Source organism: Hydra viridissima, unplaced genomic scaffold (genome assembly GCF_058129835.1).
Source record: "Hydra viridissima isolate aposymbiotic clone 2 unplaced genomic scaffold, HvirCarnegie_v1 scaffold_2, whole genome shotgun sequence".
Lineage (NCBI taxonomy): Eukaryota > Metazoa > Cnidaria > Hydrozoa > Anthoathecata > Hydridae > Hydra > Hydra viridissima.
In genome coordinates, this window is record NW_028324301.1 from 3,345,824 (window position 1) to 3,368,425 (window position 22,602).

General features: G+C 29.3%; 2 protein-coding genes and 1 pseudogene across 2 annotated transcripts; 1 reads left to right on the forward strand and 2 right to left on the reverse strand.

The window, feature by feature from the left end:
* Positions 1–1,134: 1,134 nt before the first annotated feature.
* LOC145194184 (nuclear pore complex protein Nup85-like) lies at positions 1,135–15,059 on the reverse strand. The gene is made up of 24 exons (XM_090079153.1): positions 14,913–15,059; positions 14,409–14,507; positions 13,184–13,238; positions 12,875–12,945; positions 12,300–12,343; positions 11,310–11,379; positions 10,913–11,034; positions 10,694–10,780; positions 10,572–10,619; positions 10,209–10,331; positions 10,015–10,052; positions 9,661–9,754; positions 9,159–9,262; positions 8,718–8,801; positions 8,437–8,502; positions 8,305–8,355; positions 8,104–8,204; positions 7,875–7,960; positions 7,429–7,460; positions 7,215–7,315; positions 7,026–7,125; positions 6,837–6,888; positions 6,358–6,441; positions 1,135–1,298 (listed from the first exon to the last, which is right to left on the reverse strand). Exons 1-24 carry the CDS (start codon positions 15,004–15,006, stop codon positions 1,215–1,217), a joined length of 1,890 nt encoding a protein of 629 aa, XP_089935279.1. The 5' UTR covers positions 15,007–15,059; the 3' UTR covers positions 1,135–1,214.
* Positions 15,060–16,941: 1,882 nt separating this feature from the next.
* Positions 16,942–19,658, forward strand: LOC149891587 (uncharacterized; annotated as a pseudogene).
* Positions 19,659–20,103: 445 nt separating this feature from the next.
* LOC149891588 (uncharacterized) lies at positions 20,104–22,322 on the reverse strand. The gene is made up of 2 exons (XM_090077964.1): positions 22,131–22,322; positions 20,104–20,391 (listed from the first exon to the last, which is right to left on the reverse strand). Exons 1-2 carry the CDS (start codon positions 22,320–22,322, stop codon positions 20,104–20,106), a joined length of 480 nt encoding a protein of 159 aa, XP_089934090.1.
* Between the last annotated feature and the right edge of the window lie 280 nt (positions 22,323–22,602).

A 22,602-nucleotide genomic window follows, 5' to 3' on the forward strand; every position in this document is an offset into this window, starting at 1 on the left:
TAAGCAATGAGCTCTATTTTATTCCCGCAACCGGCCTGTAAATCTCCGCAAGTGTAATTTAAAAACTATAAACCAACACAAAAAATCCAAAATTTAAAAGGAAACTTACATGTAAATACAATCTAAAAAGTTCTTTTTCGACGGTATTGTAGTAACTTTGTGTCGTGGTAAGTCATATAATGGCCGACCAAAAAGTTCCTCCGAAAGATATTTTAAATATTTTTAAAAGATTAAAGACAATAGGTGAAAATAAGGTGAAAATATGAATTTGACTGAAAATATCATTCTTTTTCTGCCAAATAATTAACGGTTCTATTTTTAAACAATTAGTATTTAGGCCGTTGCTACTTGAAGCACAATGCGCTCTATGCAGCCAGATGCTACTCGGAGCGCAATACTTTGTACGCATGCGCTAAATCTTTTTTTTTTTTTTTAAATCTTGTTGATTTTAACCCTATCCCCATCCCTATCCCTATCATTATCCCTATCCCTAACCGCCTGTCTAACGAGCTTTATTGTGAAATATAAATCGCAGTTATAATAAAATAATTGCGCATGCGTGTACAATATTGCGCTCTGAGCAGCTTATGGCTATGTAGAGCGCATTGCGCTCTACGAAGACACTTCGTAATATTTAAATCATGACAATTTTTAATCAGGGAACTACTTAATTCTCTAAATTTAAGTTTAAGCTGATAAGAATAATTGATAGAAAATTTACTATAGAGTGCTCTAAAAAATGTTAGCGATTAACTAAAATCAAGCAGCAAATTATTTCTTTATGCAGGATTGTCTTCTTGATATATTGCTTGATAAACTGTTTAGCATATCTTTTAAGGCGAGCGTTAATAGGCTTTTCATTATTTTGTGGTTTTTAGAGCTGCTTTGACTGTAGAGCATCAAGCCGTACTTGGGCATCTATTACATATAGAGTATTTCTTTGCATCGACTGCTCTGCTGTTCATAGACACTTAGGAGTTCATCTTACATTTATTAGGTACTTTTATACATCATGATTTGATTTTTTTTTTTTTTTTTTTTTTTTTTTTTTTTTATTATAACCTTATATTTGTGTTTTTGTATTTCTTCAAACTATGGGAACATTAACCCAAATGGAAAATAAGTAAGAACGGCTAGCAAAGGAGTCAGAATTTATTTTATAAATTATCTTTTTTATACACGGAACAGTTTCGATACCGTACACAGTAAATATCTTATTGCAACAAAGCCCGGCTTAAATTGTTGCTCAGTGCTAAACGCAGCATCTCCAAGTGATCTTTTTCGTCATCTAACGCAGCCTGAAGTTCAAAAATTAGGATTTAAAAAAAAGAATTATCTTATTATTAAATGACATAGGATAATAAATTTCAGCAACAACACGTTTTATTTAAGCCCTTGTTACATTTGAGAAGTATATTTTTAGCCTAACAATGTAGCTTTATAAAAACGTTTAATCAAAAAAGCATGAAAGGATTTTGTAAAAAACTTTGCAAATAATATTACAAATCAATTCAAAAATTAAAGGCTTTAAAAAGAGTCTTCGTGTCGCATCAATGTGATGAACTTTGGAAAAATTTTTTATCGTGCTATTGGTGACTGCGGCTCGGGATTTATGTTGTTACCGCATTGTTGGTTCGGTGACGGTGAATACAGTTAATTTTGCGGTACAAAATGACGCAGTAAATATAAATTTATTTCTCCATTTAAAAAGAAATCTTTTCTGATGAAATTAAAGTTAAATTTCATAAAGAAAATATCTTTAAACAGTGACATTAAACCAAAATATTATTGGCATGTTTCTAAATGAATTCTACATAACATAATAATATAGAAGTCCTAATAATGCTCAGTATGAATTAATTCATTTGAATTAAATAATTATGAAATATGGAGTATCACCAATTTACACATTAAATGGTGACTCAAGTTTTTCACTTAAGACTAATTTAGACCAATGGCTGACTGTGTAAAGCTGAAGATTTATCTTTGGATGAAGTTGAGTCATGAAATAAAACAAATGATGATCTTTTTGTAGGTGTTAGAAGAACAGCAATGTCATCATCTCTCTTTTCTTTATCTGATCCTGCAGTCGATTATTCTGGTATCCTGAAAAGAGCTCTTCTTTCCTTTTCCAGTTTTGCTGGCAATACACCAGCATGCCCACGCGCACATGTTGCAGTTTCATGCGTTCACAGTTAATATTGTCAGATGCAAAAAACACTCTCTCCGAGGATGTCGATTTCACTGGCATGCATATCCATTTCCGGGACAGTTCAGAGAGAACTGAAACCTCATTTCAATGGTTTCTCCAAAATTGTAGAGGGTTCATCTGAGATTGCTCAAATTCTCCTTTCTGAGGAACGAGCCCTTGGTAACATTTATACTCCTTATGGATAGGAGACATCAAGTTTTGAGCACCAGTGCCTTTAATTCCACCTTGAGTGTTTTCAATGTCTTGAGACGCTTGCAAATTTTCAACTTTCAAAAAGAGGTCATCTGTGACATTACTAGGAAGTTCTTGTTTGCACTTAAAATAAACATTTTGTAACCGTTTTAATAAAAAACATTTTTCACCAAAAGCTGCTATTTTTACAGAAAATTGCCTTTTTTACAAAAAAAAAAACAAAAAAAAAAAAACACCGTTTAAAACTAAACCGCTTCCGACTCCGAAAACCACCCAAAAACCTCCGACTCTGATTGAACTACAGACTCCGACATTACAGACTTGGGTTTGAGTCTGGGTACTTCTTGGACATCCTTGAAAATTTTTAAGAATTATATTTTTCGCCGTATTTCACAGAAAATAATTGATTTTCACCAATTTCGCTGCATTAAACATTTTAATCAAAAATTTAATTTTACTTGTTCAGCTTGCTGGCAAGGATTTCAGCAGTGGCGTTCATGGAATGGAGAACAATTGTTAAGGAACTTCTTCAGGTTAAAGTTTTTCTAGTGAAGGCAACACCTTCAGCATGAGGGAAATCAATATCAACAACGGAGGTTTTAAACGATTCTTTCTTCATACTTTTCATCATGGTCTAAAGTGCCCTGTATCTCGGCATAGGCCTCGTCGTTTTCAGGTTTCTGTTCTTGCTGGTATTTTAATAGCTCTGCAGCTTCAGCTCGATATTCAACATTGAGATGGTAGGTAAACTGAAAGTCAGACGATCGACTGCAGCGAAACTTTCTCTCGCATGTTTTTCCATTTCGTTCGATTTTACAATTGTCACAAACTTGTCGTTTCAACATAAGGCTGCTTCTCTTGTTCACTCTGTTGAAATAGTGCCAGTAATATTTTTAAATGATTTTCGCCGAAAGACAGCCGATACACTTTGAAATTTAATTTTGCAGACCTAAAAAATTGCGACCGTTAGATTTGATGATTCTTCTGTAACACGTCGTTTCCCAGATTTTTTTCAACAACTTCTTGTACTTTTTAGAGCAAGACAGGTTAACCAACGCCATACCTTGGCGCGCGCACGCAGTTAAAATTTAACATTAAGCGCATTGGTTTACCGAGTTTCTCACTGTGGGGTAATTCCGCATCAAATCACCCAAAATTTAGAAAATTTTGAACCATGGGTCCTCAAATTTTTTAAAAATTTCTTTGGCTGTTGCATCTTAAAAAGAAAAGTTAACACAAAATTTCAGCTAAAAATGTTGAGCGGTTGACAAGATACTGCAATTTTAATATTGACCTGGTTTCCCAAAATGACCCGGTTTTCATAACATTCTGAAAAAACATTTTTCTTAAAAAAATAAGAAATAAAAATGGCAAAAATATGAAAATAAACATATATAATGTTTTTTTGATGCTGAATTCAATAAAAGTATTTAAAATGCTCAAATATAAAAGGAACATGCTTAAAAGTTAATAAAGCAACTAGTTTCTATAAACCAACTTTGGGGCCCAATATCTCAAAACACCCCTGTCAAATTTTTTTTTTTTTTGCTGTTAATATTTTCAACTGCTTATAATCTTACTAGGCACAAAAAATCTAACTGGAAAAACAACTGAAACTTATGGAACTTTAATTTCAATGATTTATTACTTTTTGAAGAAATTATTTTAAAAAACATGCAAATAGAATTCTGTAAAATATTATATTTAGTTTATAGACTCCTTAAAAAAAAAAAAAAAAAAAAAGAATTTTGTTATATTTAAGGAAGTCTTAATTATATGATAACTTAGTTATTTGATCTTAACAACTGAAAAAAACATCCTGTTTTGTTTTTATATAAAAACTGAATAAGTGTGATATTGATGTGCATTTGTTTTTAAAATTTTGACAACTATATTTTGTAAAAGTTTATAATAACTAGTTTATAAAAAGTTCAGTTACAAAACAATATTTATTGGTAAATTTTATTTAAATTTTAACAAATTAACAATTTCATATATATATATTTCATATATATATATATTTCATATATATATATGCAGATTGTATATATATATATATATATATATATATATATATATATATATATATATATATATATATATATATATATATATATATATATATATATATATATATATATATAAATATATCTATAAAGAAAATAACCAATATCTATCAGTGTAAAAAAATATACAATAGAGGGATTCTGAAAAGGTTTGAATTATTTCTTTATCAAAAAATTTTCCAATCTGTCTAAATTACATATATTTACTGATGGTTGTGCAGGACAGTACAAAAATTGTAAAAGCTTTTACAATCTATGTGAATTTGACCTTAGAATATGAATTTGACCTTAAAGTTGAATGGAACTTTTTTGCCACGTCCCATGAAAAGTCACCATGCAATGGGATTGGCGGTACTGTAAAAAGGTTAACAGCACAAAAAAGTTTAAAACGACCATACAGTAACCAAATTCTCACATCAGAAGCTATGTATGAATTTTGTATTGAGAAAATCAAGGTTGTTAACTTCATTTACATAAAGGGATTGGACTTACAATTGCAACATGAAGAGCAAAAAGAAAGGTACACTGGTGTAACAACTCTACCTGGTACTGGTAGCTTTCATCAATTTATGATCTTGGAGATAACAGGGTTGGGGCAAAGAGGTGTAGTACGGACATTAATTATTCAATAATCCACAATCTTAAAAAGAAACAAGATATATTTCAACTTGATACTGTTGCTTTAGGTTGTTATGTAGCTGTAGTCTGTGTAGTAATGGATCAGCATTGTAACTAAATCCAACCTAGAAGAAGTTGATGCTAAAGTTAAATTTCTTCACCCAAATGGTCCATCAATCTGTTTTAACTGGCCTGAAAGAGACGACTACTGTTTTATTCTTAACACCAACATATTGAAAAAATTATCTGTTCCACAAGCTTGCTCTAGTTCCGGTAGAAACTATGTGTTTGAAAATGCTGAAATAGAGGAAGTACAAGAAAAATGGGAACAATATTGTAAACTATTACAAACACAGTCAAAATAACTTACATCTTCGATACCTTTAAAAATCTTGTATATTTAAGTGACTGTTTAAATTATGATTAACTTATTTTTATTTTATTTACAAATATTTTTTGGGAATTTCTTGAAAAAGTAATAGATCTTTGAAATTAAAATTCCATATGTTTCAGTTGTTTTTCCAGTTAGATTTTTTGTGCCTAGTAAGATTATAAGCAGTTGAAAATATTAACAGCAAAAAAAAAAAAAAATTTGACAGGGGTGTTTTGAGATATTGGGCCCCAAAGTTGGTTTATAGAAACTAGTTGCTTTATTAACTTTTAAGCATGTTCCTTTTATATTTGAGCATTTTAAATACTTTTATTGAATTCAGCATCAAAAAAACATTATATATGTTTATTTTCATATTTTTGCCATTTTTATTTCTTATTTTTTTAAGAAAAATGTTTTTTCAGAATGTTATGAAAACCGGGTCATTTTGGGAAACCAGGTCAATATTAAAATTGCAGTATCTTGTCAACCGCTCAACATTTTTAGCTGAAACTTTGCATGTAATATTTTTTTATAATAAGGAATAATGTGTCAAAATATAACACAAAAGGAAGACACATGGTTCAATGGACTGGGTGATTTGATGTGGAATTACCCTGTGGTGAATAAAGTTGTCACAGAATTGTCGGTGACACTCGGTTTAGAAATATTTTCCATTCCGAAGTGGGAATTGCACCGAATTAACCGCATTCACGGTACTGAACTTATGCAATGCGTTGACTCTTAACAATTATAGCATCTATCATATTAAAAGTGTGTATCTTTCAGAAGATCACGATAAAAGTTTTTCACCATATTTGAACTCCCTACTCGATAGACACTCGTTACACGATACTCGATAGACACTCCCTACTCCTTACTAGAGTTAATAAAGTTACCTTATTCTTCGACAGTTTTTTATCAAACTGAAGTTCTTCAAGACATTGCATTAACTCATACGTCTGCTCACTCGTAAACAAAAGCTAAAAACAACGAAAAATAATTTATATGAAATACAGTAGAAAAAGTGTGCTCCTAATTATCAACACTTTTTTATGAAAAAACCTAAGTGATAAATAGCAAGAGAAAAAATGGAGAAAAAAGCAAGAAAATAAATAATCTTGATACTTTATTAGAGATACGCATTCACACGCAAATAATTACATTTAATTATTTGTGCGTGTGTCGCCAACAGTTTCTCTTCTAGCTCTCACACTTACTATCATCTAGTATCACTACCTCCCCATTTTACGGATTTTACGGATTAGATATTTATATATTTATTCCAATTAACATTCAAAATTAAATTTAACAATACTAATATTAGTAAATTTTGAATGAAGCAACAATAAATAATATCATAAGCTAAAATAAACACCTCTTCATGTTCTAATAATGGAAGTGCATCGATCAAGATAACCAACCAGAACCTATTTAATATGAATCATAAATTTTTTTATTAATAACCATTTAGCTATATTTCTAAAAAAATGACATCGTTCTCCTAATTGCTTATATCAATAGAACTACTCGATATTTATATGTGACAAGTGACAATATTACTCACTTTTTAGGTGCAAGATTTGAAGTAAGAAGAGAAACTAGTAAATTGCTTGCTTCCATAAAATTCCCATCAGCATATAACTTATGAAAGTCATAGTATTTACCTAAATATAAAAGATGCAGCAGCTTAAACTTTGTAAATTATTTTTCATCCTTTCCAATTGGTAATTATGTAATATAAAGTAACTCTAACCTAAAAATGTCAATTTGTTATGAAGAAGCATAGAAGAACCAAGATTTTCAATCAAGTCACATTGTGTAAAAGTTCCTGTTTCTTTATAGTAATTTAAAAATCTAGAAAGATTAAATTAGAGAATTAAAGTGAAACTAAAAAGCAAATTCAAATTATAAACATAAAAAGTTAATCAAACTCAATCCAGACAAATTTATCAGAAAAAGCTCCTTACTGATCAGTCAGCATTGATGCAAATGCTTCATCCTAAAAAACAACTTATAAATATTATTAAAAAGTTTACCTTGTAAAGCCATGAATATCATTCATAAAATTTCATTCTTTATAGCATTATTATACTCAATATCAGGCTTTCTAACACAAAAATTCTATTTAACTGTTTACATGTTAGTGATTCAGGTCATGTGAGCTCCAAACTTGAAGAATTTTCACTTTACTTAATTCCCTTTTTCTTAACTATTTGCAACATCTTTTATTTGATTTAATTGGTGAAACTAGGTTTTGCACGAGTTAACATTTGAAAAAAATAATGAATAAAAAATGATTACACGAGTATAAATAGAAAATACCCATACTATATACAATGTTTTATAAATTCAATTCCACTTTTCATCATTGAAATGCAAAAAGAACAATGAAGTGTAATTTTCTTTAACATACCTTAGAGCGTAAACACCAAGAAAGTGCCACACCTAACCTCTTTCTGCGTATAGCTTTCATCCCCATCACTTTACAAATATCTCGAGCTAATGGGGAATTTGAAATGCAGAATAAATCTTTAGATTACCATAAAAAGTAAAAAATTATTTAGTACAATTTAAGCAAAGATTTTCTTTTTATCCTAACAAACTTTTACTTTTTAAACATTTAAAAAGTTTAAAAAACAAACCTAATTCTGTAAAACCATGTGTTTTACATAAATGAATCAGCTTTAAAGCTTTCTTTTCACAATCTAAAGGTATCTTCTCAATATACGCTGCAAGATAATCTCTGAAAAATCAATACTAAAACATGGAACTCTTACAAGGAGAAAAGAAATATCTTAGAAAGTAGATACAAAATGAAACAGAATGTCCTTCTTTAAAAATACCTTCCATGTGTTGGGCAATACAGAAAATAATCAGCTGCTATTGACCACAAGCTAAAATATAATAAGAGCTTAAACTTAATTGGTTGTTGTTAGAAAAAGTTAATGGGAAAACTTTTAAGCAAAAATATTTACCTTGGATGAGACATAAGACTTGCACTGTATTCCAATATCAAAAACTCACGAAGTTCAGCACCATAGCTAAAGATAAGTTTAAACTGAAATCAGGTAAATTCAGGTATGTAAATGAGGTATGTAAATGAGGTATGTAAATGAGGTATGTAAATGAGATAAGTAAGTGAGCTAGATGAACATATTTTTATTGGAAAATCAACTTTCAACACACACAAGCAAATGAAACAAAAAATAATAACATTTTTTAATATTATTTAATATATAACATTTGCATGACTCACTCTAGATTATAGCTTTTTAATAAATCACAATGGTATAACAGGTCTGTGAGATGCATTACAAACCACCAATTTGGAAATGTCTCACTAAAATAAAGAATAATCATCAAATTACACCAAAAAAAACACAAGTGAAAGAGTTGAATTCTTTATGACATAAAGACAAAGTTTCAGCTAAAATTTACAAACATGAGCAACCTCAGGCTACACAATTGCAGATAAACACTCAAAAATAAACTGAGTAATTGATTTAGAATAAAACCCAAATCAAATCAGATTCATGGATTTTACATGAAACGCCTCTGGAGCACAAAGAAGTTCATTTACTTTGCTAAAATCTTTTTTAGTAATGTAAATAACAATTTTATAAAGGAATAATGACAGCAGAAACTGCAACAATAATAACCATAAACATGAGTTACAAAATAGTAATAACATAATAACCTGCATTTTTCAATAACTGTATGAAAATCAAATGATATTATTGACAACACAATTTCATCCAATGCACTGACATTACCAACGCCATTGAACAACTCTAAACAATCCTAAACAAGAGATGAAAATAATGAAAAGAAATAAAAAAGGACACAAGAAATTATATAGATGTAAAAATTGTATAAATATTAGTGTAATAAACTAAATAAACAGAGAAGCAAAACAAAAGTTTATTTCATAGTCATTTGCTTGTATCTTTAGTATATGTCATGGTGTGTATAGTTGTATTTTGCTACAATTTTGTAAGTTTACAGTGAAATTATACTAAAGAATCAAGCAAACATGAAACTTTCTTCAATTACAAACTGATTCTGCTTCTACAAATCAACAGCAATTAAAAAGCAACATAAATTGCAATATATTTTAACAAAACTATAACACACAGATTTATTAAAATTACAAACTTAAAAAAATTAATGTTTAAAAAAAAATTAATATGATAATTTACCACAGCAGTTTCCTTGAGATTAAAAGCAGAAACAGTTGGTTGTGTATAAAGTAATTTTGCAACCATTATTTCATACCAAGACTCACAAATATCCCTATCAATTATAAAAAAAGTAACGCATTTAAAAGAAAGTAATAACTTTAAGCAAAAACCAGTTAAAGATCTCAAAAAAAAGATGTTTCGGAGACTTTTCTGTACTATGGTCACACAATTTCAAAATTTTAAGCAAATTTATTTTTACATCAGACTACCATTCTAATTAAAGTTGTCTTCAAAATTTAATTTTATCAAAAAATTCTATAGAAAATGCAAATCTGCAGAAAAAAATTATACAATTGTTTAAGAATGCAATACTTATGTTTTAGTAGAGCAGAGTCTCTTCCACAAAGAAGCTGAAAATGAAAAAAGATTTAAAGTAAATTTTTTAACATTTCACTTTCAGGAAAAAAAAAAATAAAGATTTTATTTTACAATCAAATTTTATGTAGAGATGAAAAAATTCCATCAAATTTAATTTTTTGAAGTGTAATTCGATGAAGAATGCCTACCATACATATCTCTTCGAGTTCTGGATATTGTGAGAAATCACCATCTTCTAAGCGTGATTCACATTCTTTACTCCAAAGCTCCCATTTATTAAGAAAATCACTGACACATTGACCTTCCTGAGCCTGAAGTTAATTTTTTAAAATTGTTTAGTTAAGGAAATAAAAATTATATATACCATTAAAATATATAACTTATATTTTCTTATTATTAGTACAACAACAAAAGAACTGTATTAATACAGCTCTATTACTACTATTCAAACATTTAATTGAAATTTCTTTTTTAAATTCCAACTATTGATTAAAATTTTTGTTTAAAATATAAATCTAAAAAACATTTAATTTAAACAAAGAAGTGTTTACCTGGTGCCATGGCATTTTTGTCATAAGTTCCTCAATATTTTCAAATGCCTGAAAAGAAAAGCACTTTTAAAATTACAAATCCATCTTTTAAAATTTCCCCAAGACTATTCACCTGAACTTACATCAAACCTCCCTTCATCTCGATATGGATGATGTTTTAAAAGATCACATACATCAGTCAATCTTCCTTGCAATACTAAGCCATATATCTAAATAAGACACAATTACAAATGTAACTAATTTATTAGTTTTTATTACAAATGTATGAAGGTGTCCTATAAATTCACAAAACATTTTTCTGAATTATCAAAGAATGTAAAAAACTGTTCAAAGTTTCTTACTGTATTCCAATATATTGGATCAGTATATGGATCATCTGTACTGAGAAGTGAATGCACAGAATGATTAACTCCATCGAAATGCCATTTAACCCAATTTAATAATGGTTTCATACAATAGCCACCTATATATTGCAAATTCAACATTTAAATTTAGAAGAACCCTTATTTTATTTAAGCTAACTGTTCACTTAAATCTTAAAGTGATGCATAAAAATTCAAATGAATTTTAAAATATCTGTTTTAAAAAAGTCTATTTTATTTATGTAAATACAAATGCAAACATGTTCTCCTAAAATGTAACATTCTACATATGCATAATTTATGTAATAGTATTTTTTTAATTTGTTTAATTTGCAATACAAATGTACCTCCTTGAATTTTAAAACAATTTACCAACCTGATTGAGATTCTATGAAGAGAACTTCACATAAGTTCCACAACAACTCCATAACAACTAGCAAATTCAACTAACAAATAAACATGAAAATATTTTTTTTAAAAAAAAAATGCAAGTATAAACATATTTAATAAAATATATTTTTGATAGTGATAATAAGATAGCAAAATAATAATACTAACAATATATATATATATATATATATATATATATATATATATATATATATATATATATATATATATATATATATATATATATATATATATATATATATATATATATATATATATATATATATATATATATATATATTACATTCATATTACATTTATATTATACATTCATATTTTTCCAAAAGAAACAAGATAGGAGGGGTGCATGCAATTAAAATAATTTTTTTTTTTGCAATAGTCACTTGCATTTCAGACAAGAATTAACAATAACTGAAAACTGCACAACTACCTCATTATGTAATAAAATCTGAATTTTTTTACAATCTGGTTTTAATCAATTTTTTTTGTGTTAGTGTGCATGTGTGTGTGTGTGCATGTGTGTAAGTGTGCACGTGTGTGTGTTTTTGTGCCTGTGTGGAGGATGGGAATGCTAACCCAATTTATTAGAAAAAAAATTTTTTTTAACTAGTTTAACATATATAGACAGACTTAAAACTGGAACTTAAATTCTAAATGTTTATGTCAAAAATTTTATTATAGTTATGAAGAAAAGTTTTTTTGAAATTTTAAGGCAGTTAAGAGCCACACTATACTCTATAGGATAACAATTAAGGTTTAGGTTCTCTGGTTCTCAGTACCTTGCAATAAATTTTTAATTGTATCAAATAATATATTTTGTCTGAGTATATGAAAGTATATTCAATTAAATTTTTTGGCTGGTTACCTAAAACTAAAAGCCTGCTTATTTCAATTAACAAAACATTTAAACAAAAAATGCACCTATTTAATTATAAGTATCATGTAATAATTTTACTTGTGTATTCATATCCTCAGAAATCACTTTGTCCTTCTCTAGTTCTAAAAGATGGCAATTAAGCTAAAAGATTTAATACACTGATAAAATATGAACTTCAAGCATAACTCGATAAAAAAAAAACTTGTTACAATATATATTATAAGATATGTTATATTCATTTAAATATTCACAAATATACAAAAAAGATAAAACTGGTTGGAAATCATTTAAAGTAAAACAAAAATTTGTACAGTGGTAAAAAAGGGTCCTTAAATTAAATTAATCCTTTACTAATATGAATCAAAAATTGTTGAAATAATGTTATTAGAAATCTGAGATATATTGAGAACAGTAAAACAGGATGTGCAGATGGAAAAGTTATAAAAGCTGAAGCATGAAATAGCAGTTTATTTTGCATGTGATTACATATAAATATATGTGTAAATTGTATGTGTAAATATAACTCTCAAGGATAGTGCATAGAAACAGTAGAATAGAGTAAAATAAAATTTAAAAAAAAAGTGTTAATACAAGTAATTGAGGTAAAATATTTGCATTGAACACTTCATTGACAATCAAAAGATTTTAGATACTTATTTTTTCTTTTATCTTCACAACACATGATTGAATGACAGCTCGATACTGGTGGCTTATCTTTAATAAACTAAAAAGAACAGTAAAAAACTACTGTCCATACTTATTAGCATGAAAATGAAATTTTTGGAAAATAGTTAAATTTTCCATTTCTCTCTTTTTCTTTTTTTTTTTTTTTTTTTTTCTTTTTTTCTTTTTGCAGAAAAATGGACAGAATACAAATATAATAATCTTTCAAAAAATTTTAACTTTTTAATATATATTGTTTTTATTTAATTCTAGAAAGAAATAAGTAATTAGATACTTACACATCTAAAGTTGGTTTTTCTTCTTCACAACTCTCTTGAAAGCTTAAGAATATCTCTATAAATCATTTTGCAAATTAGAATTTCATATTTGCAAACAGCATGCAAACAAACATACATACGAAACTCTTCCTTCAAACCTTTAACAAAAAGTTAATTTTTTTTATGCCATTTTGTTTGAAATTTTTTTAAGAAAACTTAAATGGGTTTTTTCCTTTTTTATAGTTCTCTCTAATTATGTCCAGTTTTTTTTGGTAAATTGACTAGGTTGCATCATAAACAGAAAAAAAGGAAAGATTTTAAAATTTAAGTCGATAATATATGTTCTAAATTTTTTATAAGAAAGATGATTTAAAAAAAAAAAGTTGTATGCTATCAATTATATTTAGATCTTTTTGCAACTTTATTCAATTTTTTCTAGAAAAACAAATCTTTTTTCTATTTTTATTTAACTTTTTTTTTTTCTATTTTTAATAAATCATGCACACAATTTGATGAGAAAATTAACAACACATATTACAAAAAAATAAGTAAGCTATTTCACATTTTGCCAATAAATACTATTGACTTAAGTTGCACTTATATTATTTCTCACTTACTTGTTATTTTTCACTCACTTATGCTATTTCTCACTTACTTATACTTTTTCTCACTCGCTTATAATTTTTGCTCCAAAAATTACAAAATTAAAAGAGATTTTTTTGTTTAAAATACAAAAAAATGAAATTAATTCCTTTTTAACCTCCATAAACTATATTCATCTACTAATTGAAAAAAAAAATAAAGAGCAAAAAAACTTTACCCAAGAGTATTTTCAATTATCAAAAAGTTCCATATTCTATTACTATTCTCTGGATATGTGGAAAGAATGTTCATTAAAGTATAAGATATCTTTAGAAAGAAAAGACAAATGACATGAAAATACAATTGACAGATCTAAAGTTATCGAAAGCAAAAAAAATCTTCAATGTGAAATAGTAATGAAAATAGATTTATTTATTGATTGACAAAAATAAAAAAATGAAAACACCTTGCAACTTTTTTTGACTTTTTTAACTTAATGATTATTGTTAACCACTAAACACTAAAACAGTAACCATTATTTTAGTAGTTTAGCAATTAGTTTGTTAAATCATTCTAACTTTTTTGTGATAAAAGCACAAAATCAGTTAGCATACCCAACACTGAAATTATATAAATTCAAATTTTTTTAAAAATTTTTATTTACCACGAGTCTCATTAAACAGCTTTCTACTAATGGAGTTTTGTGAATTTTGTGCACCCCAATGGAGTTCACGCATCATTTGTGAATCACATTGCGAAGATTCTATAAAAAAACATATATACAGATATATATATATATATATATATATATATATATATATATATATATATATATATATATATATATATATATATATATATATATATATATATATACACACATACACACAAAGTGGCAAACATAGTAAATCAAAACAGATCTTTCCGGAGGGAAATTTCATGCACAGAAGTTATTCTTACTGAAATTGCACTTTTCTTTTTACTAATAACAAAATGATCTGAAATCTCATATGTGCTAATTTTTTTCAATGCACTTTATTATCTTAATTTTAGTTGTTTTGTTGTATGTATATGAAAAAAATAACAACAAATATATTCATAAAAATTGGATAAAGAATAACTTTTATACAGTGTGGTAATATAAAATACAGAAAAATTAAAAACAAACCTTTAATTTGGTCAGATCGATTATAAATCATTATTGAACTAATTCCAAGCCATTTTGAGTCCAAATGACCACATTGCTCCTGATCATAAACCATTGTAATTTGTATATTTGTTTAAATTGCAATTAGTATTTTTTTTTTCTTCAAACTATTTTAAGTAAAAGAATACTTTATTTAATGTTGCTTGCTAAATATACTTTATTATTATTATTATTATTATTATTATTATTATTATTATTATTATTATTATTATTATTATTATTATTATTATTATTATTATTATTATTATTATATATATATATATATATATATATATATATATATATATATATATATATATATATATATATATATATATATATATATATATATATATATATATATATATATATATATATGAGAGAGAGGTCAAAATTACTAATAATATATAATAGCTATCCCAAAGATGTTAATTCTAACCTTATAGAACAAGTAAAGTGAATTTTCTAAATTAAAGATTTTCTTTCAAACTTGCTAAATACACAGTCAGGTATGTCACCCTAGACAGAGGTTTCTAGGCTGCACAACGTTTACTCTCACTTCAAATAATAACTGTAGGTGGCTCAGTAGCTAGCTAAACAAATTAGCTAACCAAATAATAGAACTAGACGGTCTAGATACCAATATAAGTAACTAGTCAATAGATAGCTATATAAAATCTGGCTTATTTACAAATTGATACAATAAATATACTAAATTTATATATAGACTACCAACAGTAATATAGATAGTTATTGATATGATGGAGTAAACGAGCATTTTATTGGGAATGATGATATACCGTAACAACATGAAGTCGTATTAGCAAGCAGCTTTAGAGTGCTAAAGCAGGAGAAACATGCTGAAATTGATGATGCTAATATTATTCTGAAACCAATGGCATTTAAATAATGCAGAATCGGTAAGATTATAACAGTAATTGCGATAACTGCAGAATTGGGAAGCTTATCGCATTCATTGCAATAAGTGCGACTATAGAATTATTTCATAGCACACGTTGATCGTGACTACGGAGGCTATATAGTTTGAGCAAAGTAAACCAGCTGTCATTGGACTAACATGGAAATTGTGCCTTCGTTTTTTGTTCACTACTAGCCATGGTTATGCCTTGTAATTGTTTTGGGTGAAAACGATATGATAAACTGTTCTAAATCAGTGGTTCTAACCTTTTTTAGTCACGGACCATTTTCAAAAATTTAGCAATCTGATGGACCCCTCTAAACTTAATTGTAAATGTATAGCGAAAGAAAAAAAGACATTTAAAAAAGTACCTTAACTTATTAGTATCGAGTAAAATTTAGCACATAACAGTTGTTTAATGAGATGGTTGCTCCTGTATCTATTCAATAAGCACACTACATTGAGGAATTGTCTTAGTGTAAGACGCATTTCGTCTTTAAGGTCTAGCCGGTTACGATTTTTAGTTTTGGGGGCATCCATAAAGTACGTACGCAGGTATGGGGGGAGGGGGGGTCACCAAAAAACGTACAAATGCGTACCAGGGGAGGGGGAGTGTTCAAGACAGCGAGTACGTACGTGGTTTGACTATCTTTCTCAGGAATTATTTTTAAAACTTGGTCAGTATAAAAAGCAATGAACTCTTCGAATGTAAAAAATCTTTTTTTTAAATTACGCAACCTGGTTTATATCTTTTCAATTAAAACGTTACAACAAGTTAATTTTTTACTATTTTAAATTAATATTTTATTATTAACTTTTTATTAACAATGTACTACTTCAAATTATTATTAAAGTTTAAATGTATTTTTTCTGATTATAAAAAACAATTATTTTTAAAAACAACAATTTTAATGCTAATAGAGACCAACACCTTTCATTGCGAAATGTAACTGCAATTAATTTGAGTCGGGTTATCTTTTTACGTTCTTCGCTTTAACGACACTGAATCTTATCATTAAATCGTTTATTTCCAGATAAACAAAAACTTTTATCTTTCTAATCGAATAATTGAAAACGTTGCAACAAAAAAAAAACTGCTTACTCCCAAGACGTCGTACGAATTTGTTGGGAACGAGAAAAAGTATCTTCAACTCGTTGAGTTATATAAGAAAGCATATTCAACACTTGAAAAACAAAAGCAGAATCAGCACGCACAGGAGTTGTGGAAAATAGTAAAATATGATCAGTCTTTGTATGAAAAAAAAGTAAACGAATTAAAAGTGAAAGCAAAAAAGTCAAAAGGATCAATCATGTCATTCTGGGGAAATGCTTTATCACCGCCTAGCAAAAAGAAAAAAGATATCCATCCAGGGTCGTCTTCGTCAAATAAAATACAAAGTTTTCCGAACGTAACTACGACAGAACCTGAAAGGATTGAACTTAGTAAGCCATTTTTTGTAATAATTTACAAACTTTTTCTCTCGTGATTTTCTATATATTAAATTCAACCGAATTGGTAATTAAACTACATTGTACGACTATATTGCATATGCATAGTTTTATTCATCATAACTGGACAACTTGACCATTTTCTCTATATCCAACCTCTATAACTGTCAAGAATTTATAATAGTTTATTTTTGGGTATTTCCTAATTTAGATTTAACATCAAACGAGAAGGAAAGAGCAAATCCGACGCAAGTTAAAAGTCGGAAGAAAATCTCAGATCTTGAATCACAGCTTTCATCCTTGATAATCTTACGCGATTCTGGTTTGTCTACTGTAACGAGGAAACAATTAGACAATGTGAAAGAAAGCAAAAGAAGATAAAAAACAAACTTGGACAGGTAAATGTTAAGAGATATATCGAATAGAGCTAAGAAGCATAGACAGACGTCTTGGCCATAAAAACCAAACTTTTAAGCAGGCAGTAACTTTCAAAACTTTGTTTTTCAAATTGTCAATAAGAACTTCTAATTGAGGATTTACAAAGTTCGCAGAATCCAGGAAACCTTAAGTATAGAAGGTTTTATAACGGAATCAAAGATTTGTGTAATATTTTGTTTTCAGATTGATTCGTGAATCGGCACGACAAAGAAAACGGAGACAAAAACTTAAAGAGGGCATCGAAACAGTTTGTCAAAACAACCCTGAAGTATCAAGTGCTTTGAAACAGTTTATGCGAAACCATCCTGGACGACCACGGCTCGAAATTGATCAACCAGAACTTTTATCAACAATCATAAAAATTGTGCAAAGTTCATCAGCAGCAGATGAGCGTCGAAGAACAGAATGTTTTCGCAGTGTCTCCACTTTGGATGATCTTCAGAAAGAGCTGACGAAAATAGGCTTCAACTTGAGTAGAAGTAGTTTGTACCTTCGTCTTTTACCACGACGTGAAAACACCCATGAAGGAAAAAAGCACGTAAAAACAGTTCCTATGAAGCTACTACGTCCAGAAAATTCACTGCGAAAAAGAAATGATGATAGAATGTTTGCCAAATCTTTTATTGATGACATGTTTGAAGTTTGCAAATTGTTTGGACCAAAAGCTGTGCTTTTCATGTCCAATGATGTTAAAGCCAGGGTACCGTTGGCTCTTACTGCTGCAAACCTTCAAGCGCCGTTGCTGATGCATATGGAATACAAGGTCAAACTTATGGATCATGACTTTGTCGTTGGCCCACAGCACAAGTTAATCCCATCGGTGTGTGGCATATGCGAAGTTAACAATAATGGAAATGTATCCTACAGTGGAGACACTTTCATACGCATAAGAAGTGGGAAACACGATACATCGAATGCTTTTACACATGCTTTTGATGTTAGGGAGCTTTTTGAAACCAAGATGGTTAGACGTAAACCAATTATGTTAATGGAGACTGGTGGAGCTCAAGATGAGGCACCACGCTTCCCTAAAACGTTAGCAACTGCTGTTGATCTCTTCCGCTTGCTGGATTTAGATGTCTTGCTTCACGGTGTGAATGCAGCTGGGCTTTCAGCCTTCAACCCCATTGAAAGAAGAATGGCACCTCTTTCTCGTGATTTGGCTGGAATAGTTCTTCCCCATGATTATTTTGGCGATCACTTTGATTCTTCTGGGAAGACAATCAACCAAGAACTGGAGGTAGAAAGTTTCCAAAAAGCGGCTGACGTTTTATCCCAAGTTTGGGAGAAAACCGTCATCGACGGTTACCTTGTTAATTGCCGGGCAGTACCAGTTGGAAAAGCATATAAACCGCCGAATCCTGATCCTGTTTGGGTAGAGAAACATTGCCAGCAATCGCGATACTTTCTACAAGTTGTGAAATGCCAGGACAAGTTATGTTGTTCATCGTTTGAAACAAATTGGCTGAATACCATCCCCCAACGTTTCATTCCATTTCCGACCATCTACGAGTACTGCGAGAATGGTTACAAAGCGATGGAACCGTCTCGATATTTTAAAAACATATCAAACTATTCAAACTTTGCACCTCTGACGCATAGGTTTTTGCTACAAGATATACCTACAGAAGGCTTAAAGTACAAAATTATACCATTTGATCTGTATTGTCCTTCTTTGGAAAAAAAGCTTTTAAACGGAATTTGCGACAAATGCAATAAATACTGGCCGAGCGAGGCAGCAATGAAACGACACAAGAAAGCACATAAAAAACAAAAAATAAAGATTGATATGGAGAGTGGTTTAAGTGAAAGTGAAGAAGTCAGTGAGGAGATTACTAATGAAAGATTAGAAGCAGAGTTCATGCCTGTTTTCCATAACATTTTCAATTTATTTAAGTCACCATTTATGGAAATATAAATAGCTAAATTGATCTTTTTTGTATTTAATGATTTGAAAACTTTTTTTTTTGGGTGGGTGGGGGGGGAGGTCATACTTTTTTAATAAATAACGCGTACGAACGCAGAGGGGGAGGGGGTGTAAAAGCGTACAAGTGCGTACAAGGGGGGAGGGGGGTCCAAAAGCATTGTTTTTACTGCGTACGTACTTTATGGACGTCCCCTTTTATTGACAATAATACTGATTCACAAAGGTACGTAGTAAAAAACGGAATTAATATAGATTTTGCTCGTTTAATTAGGAGAGGGTCAGGTTGTCCTAAACTACACCAAAAATCACAAGTAGCCTTTGGATGAAATTCAGTTCGCAATACTGCTTTGTATCTCATGTCAATTAAATAATCTTTAATGAGATCTTCATCATTGAAAACGTTAATAGCAATCAAAAAAAAAACTATAGCAATAAAAATATTAATAGCAATCATAAAATGCGCAACGCACCCAAGTCTCCTGATTAAGGTGTTCAGGGCAAAAGTACTTTTCAAAAGAAATCTGTAGTGCTTCAAGATGTTCTGAGACTTCCTTTTGTACTTGTTCATTTAAACTTCTCGCCAATTGCACAACATTGTGTGACAGTAGTTCTTCCAACATAAAAAAGTTCGCGGTAACACCTACATCCACTCTCCTTTTCCAAAGTGGAGGCTTACCAAGAAAAGCTTTTAACTTCTCAGATGCACCCACGATAGTGACGGTAGGACCCTGAGGAGACAAGTTTATATCGTTCAAATAACTAAAAATGTCGGTAGTATGCTAGTCTTTGCAAAAAGTTTTCAGCTTCCAGAATTTGATACAATGTAGGTATGTGTGTAAAAATTTCAAACCATTTATTTATTCAAGTTTTATACATGGTTCGAAAGAGCTCTGAATTTGTAATGAAATGGTGAAAACTTTATGAAAAAAGAATCATTACAAAAAAAGTTATGCTCATTTAAGTAACATTATTTTTATGAAGCATTGCTTAAGAAAAATGCAACTTTCGTATTAAACTCGCGTTCGGCTAACGGCAGCTTTGTAATAGAATTATTGTTAATTTGTGCATGATTTTGCATAGTGAAATCTGCAAAACGATTAAAAAACGTAACTAAAAAAGTTTCGAATTAAAGAAACAAAGTATTTTTAATGATTTAAAACGTAATAGTAAAATTTATAATAAAATTTTATAAAACATGCATAAATATATATATATATATATATATATATATATATATATATATATATATATATATATATATATATATATATATATATATATATATATATATATATATATATATTTATGGAGGTGATCTTTAAATACATTAAAAGCCTCAGCGTTTTCGCCTTATTTTTATCGTTACTAATGAACTTCAATGAAAGATAAATATATAAATAACAGTTCTAATAAAATATATCATTATAATGAATAAAAAAAACAAATATACTGAATTCTCTACTGTCAAAAACCGCCCCTCCCCCTAACACTATGTAACAGAAGTGGAAATACATACCTCCACTGCGTGGAACAATAGGGTATTGTGGTCATGAATATTTTTTGATGAAATTTGGCAGGGAAATAGAAAATAGATCTATACAGCTGCCTGTAAAATTTTAAATATGTACCAACATGCCTTCAATATTAATGCACCTCCGGAACAGAAACGAAATTTTAAAACCGAATGAAAATCACTGGTAACTGTAAAAAAAACAACAGAATTTATAACAAAAAGTAACAGTAACAATAGCAGAAACAGTTTTATAAAGTGTAACAGTCACAGTAACGCTAAAAGAGGTGGAAATGGTACCTCCACTGGGTTGAAAAATACGGTAAGTGGTCATGAATATTTTTAATGAAATTTGGCAGGCACATAGAAAATAGATCTATACAGTTGACTGGAAAATTTCAAATATGTACCAAGATGCCTTCAATATCAATGCAGTGCCAGAACAGGAACACAATTTTAAATAGCAATAAAAAAACTGAAAAATTTATTACACGTAAAAAAAAACCATAATTTATTTAACATAGAACATTCTACTTTTTTAATAAAGTCTAAGCTGATATAAAATTCTAAAAAAAAAGACAAGTAAATACATCATTACCACACCGACTTCGAGCAAGCTGTGAAAAAAAAGGTCACAGTTTTTGTCTTTAAAATCGGTGCCGTAAAAACCCAGATACGCACATACCTATGCAATGCGCATTCTTTATCTTTCAGAAATATCGAGACTTTTACGCGTAACTCGAATAAGCGCTTTAAAACTTGTTCTCTTGATAGCCAGCAAACTTTTGTATAATACAGTAATACATTGTGTCAGATCCCATTTTCTCGAGCGCTGGCTCTTATGAAGTTAATTATTTTGATACACGTGGACATAACTCCTTTCAAGAAAGTAGGCAAAGTTTGAGATTTTAATGCATGTCGGTGTAAAAAGCAATCAGTTATCGTGACATTAGGAACCTCTTTTTTAACAAATGCTGATAAACCTGAAGTGTTTCCGAGCATCGCAGATGCTCCATCTGTACACAAACTGCCTAGTTTATTTTTCCAATCGACATCGTGTTTTGCAAGAAATCTTTTTATCATACTAAAAACATCCGTTGCATTCGTAGTTCCCAAATGTGAGTTGCAAAACAAAAACTCTTCTTTCATACTTTGTGTTTCTAAATGTATTATACATAACGAACAAACACAAAGAGCTGGCAGCACTGTGATACATCTGTGCTCTCGTCCGGTTGCCTACTGAATGGAAATAGCGTTGGAAGGTTCAACAATTCTAGAATGAATGACATCATTCGACAAAGGCACCGCTTCAACTTTCTTTGATCTCTACCTTACACGAGTTCTACTATGTCTAGTAAACAAGACTTTAGAAGAGTTTCTGCAATAGAGTGTAATTTTTTTTGTTGGGCAATGCGGTATGCAACTTTGT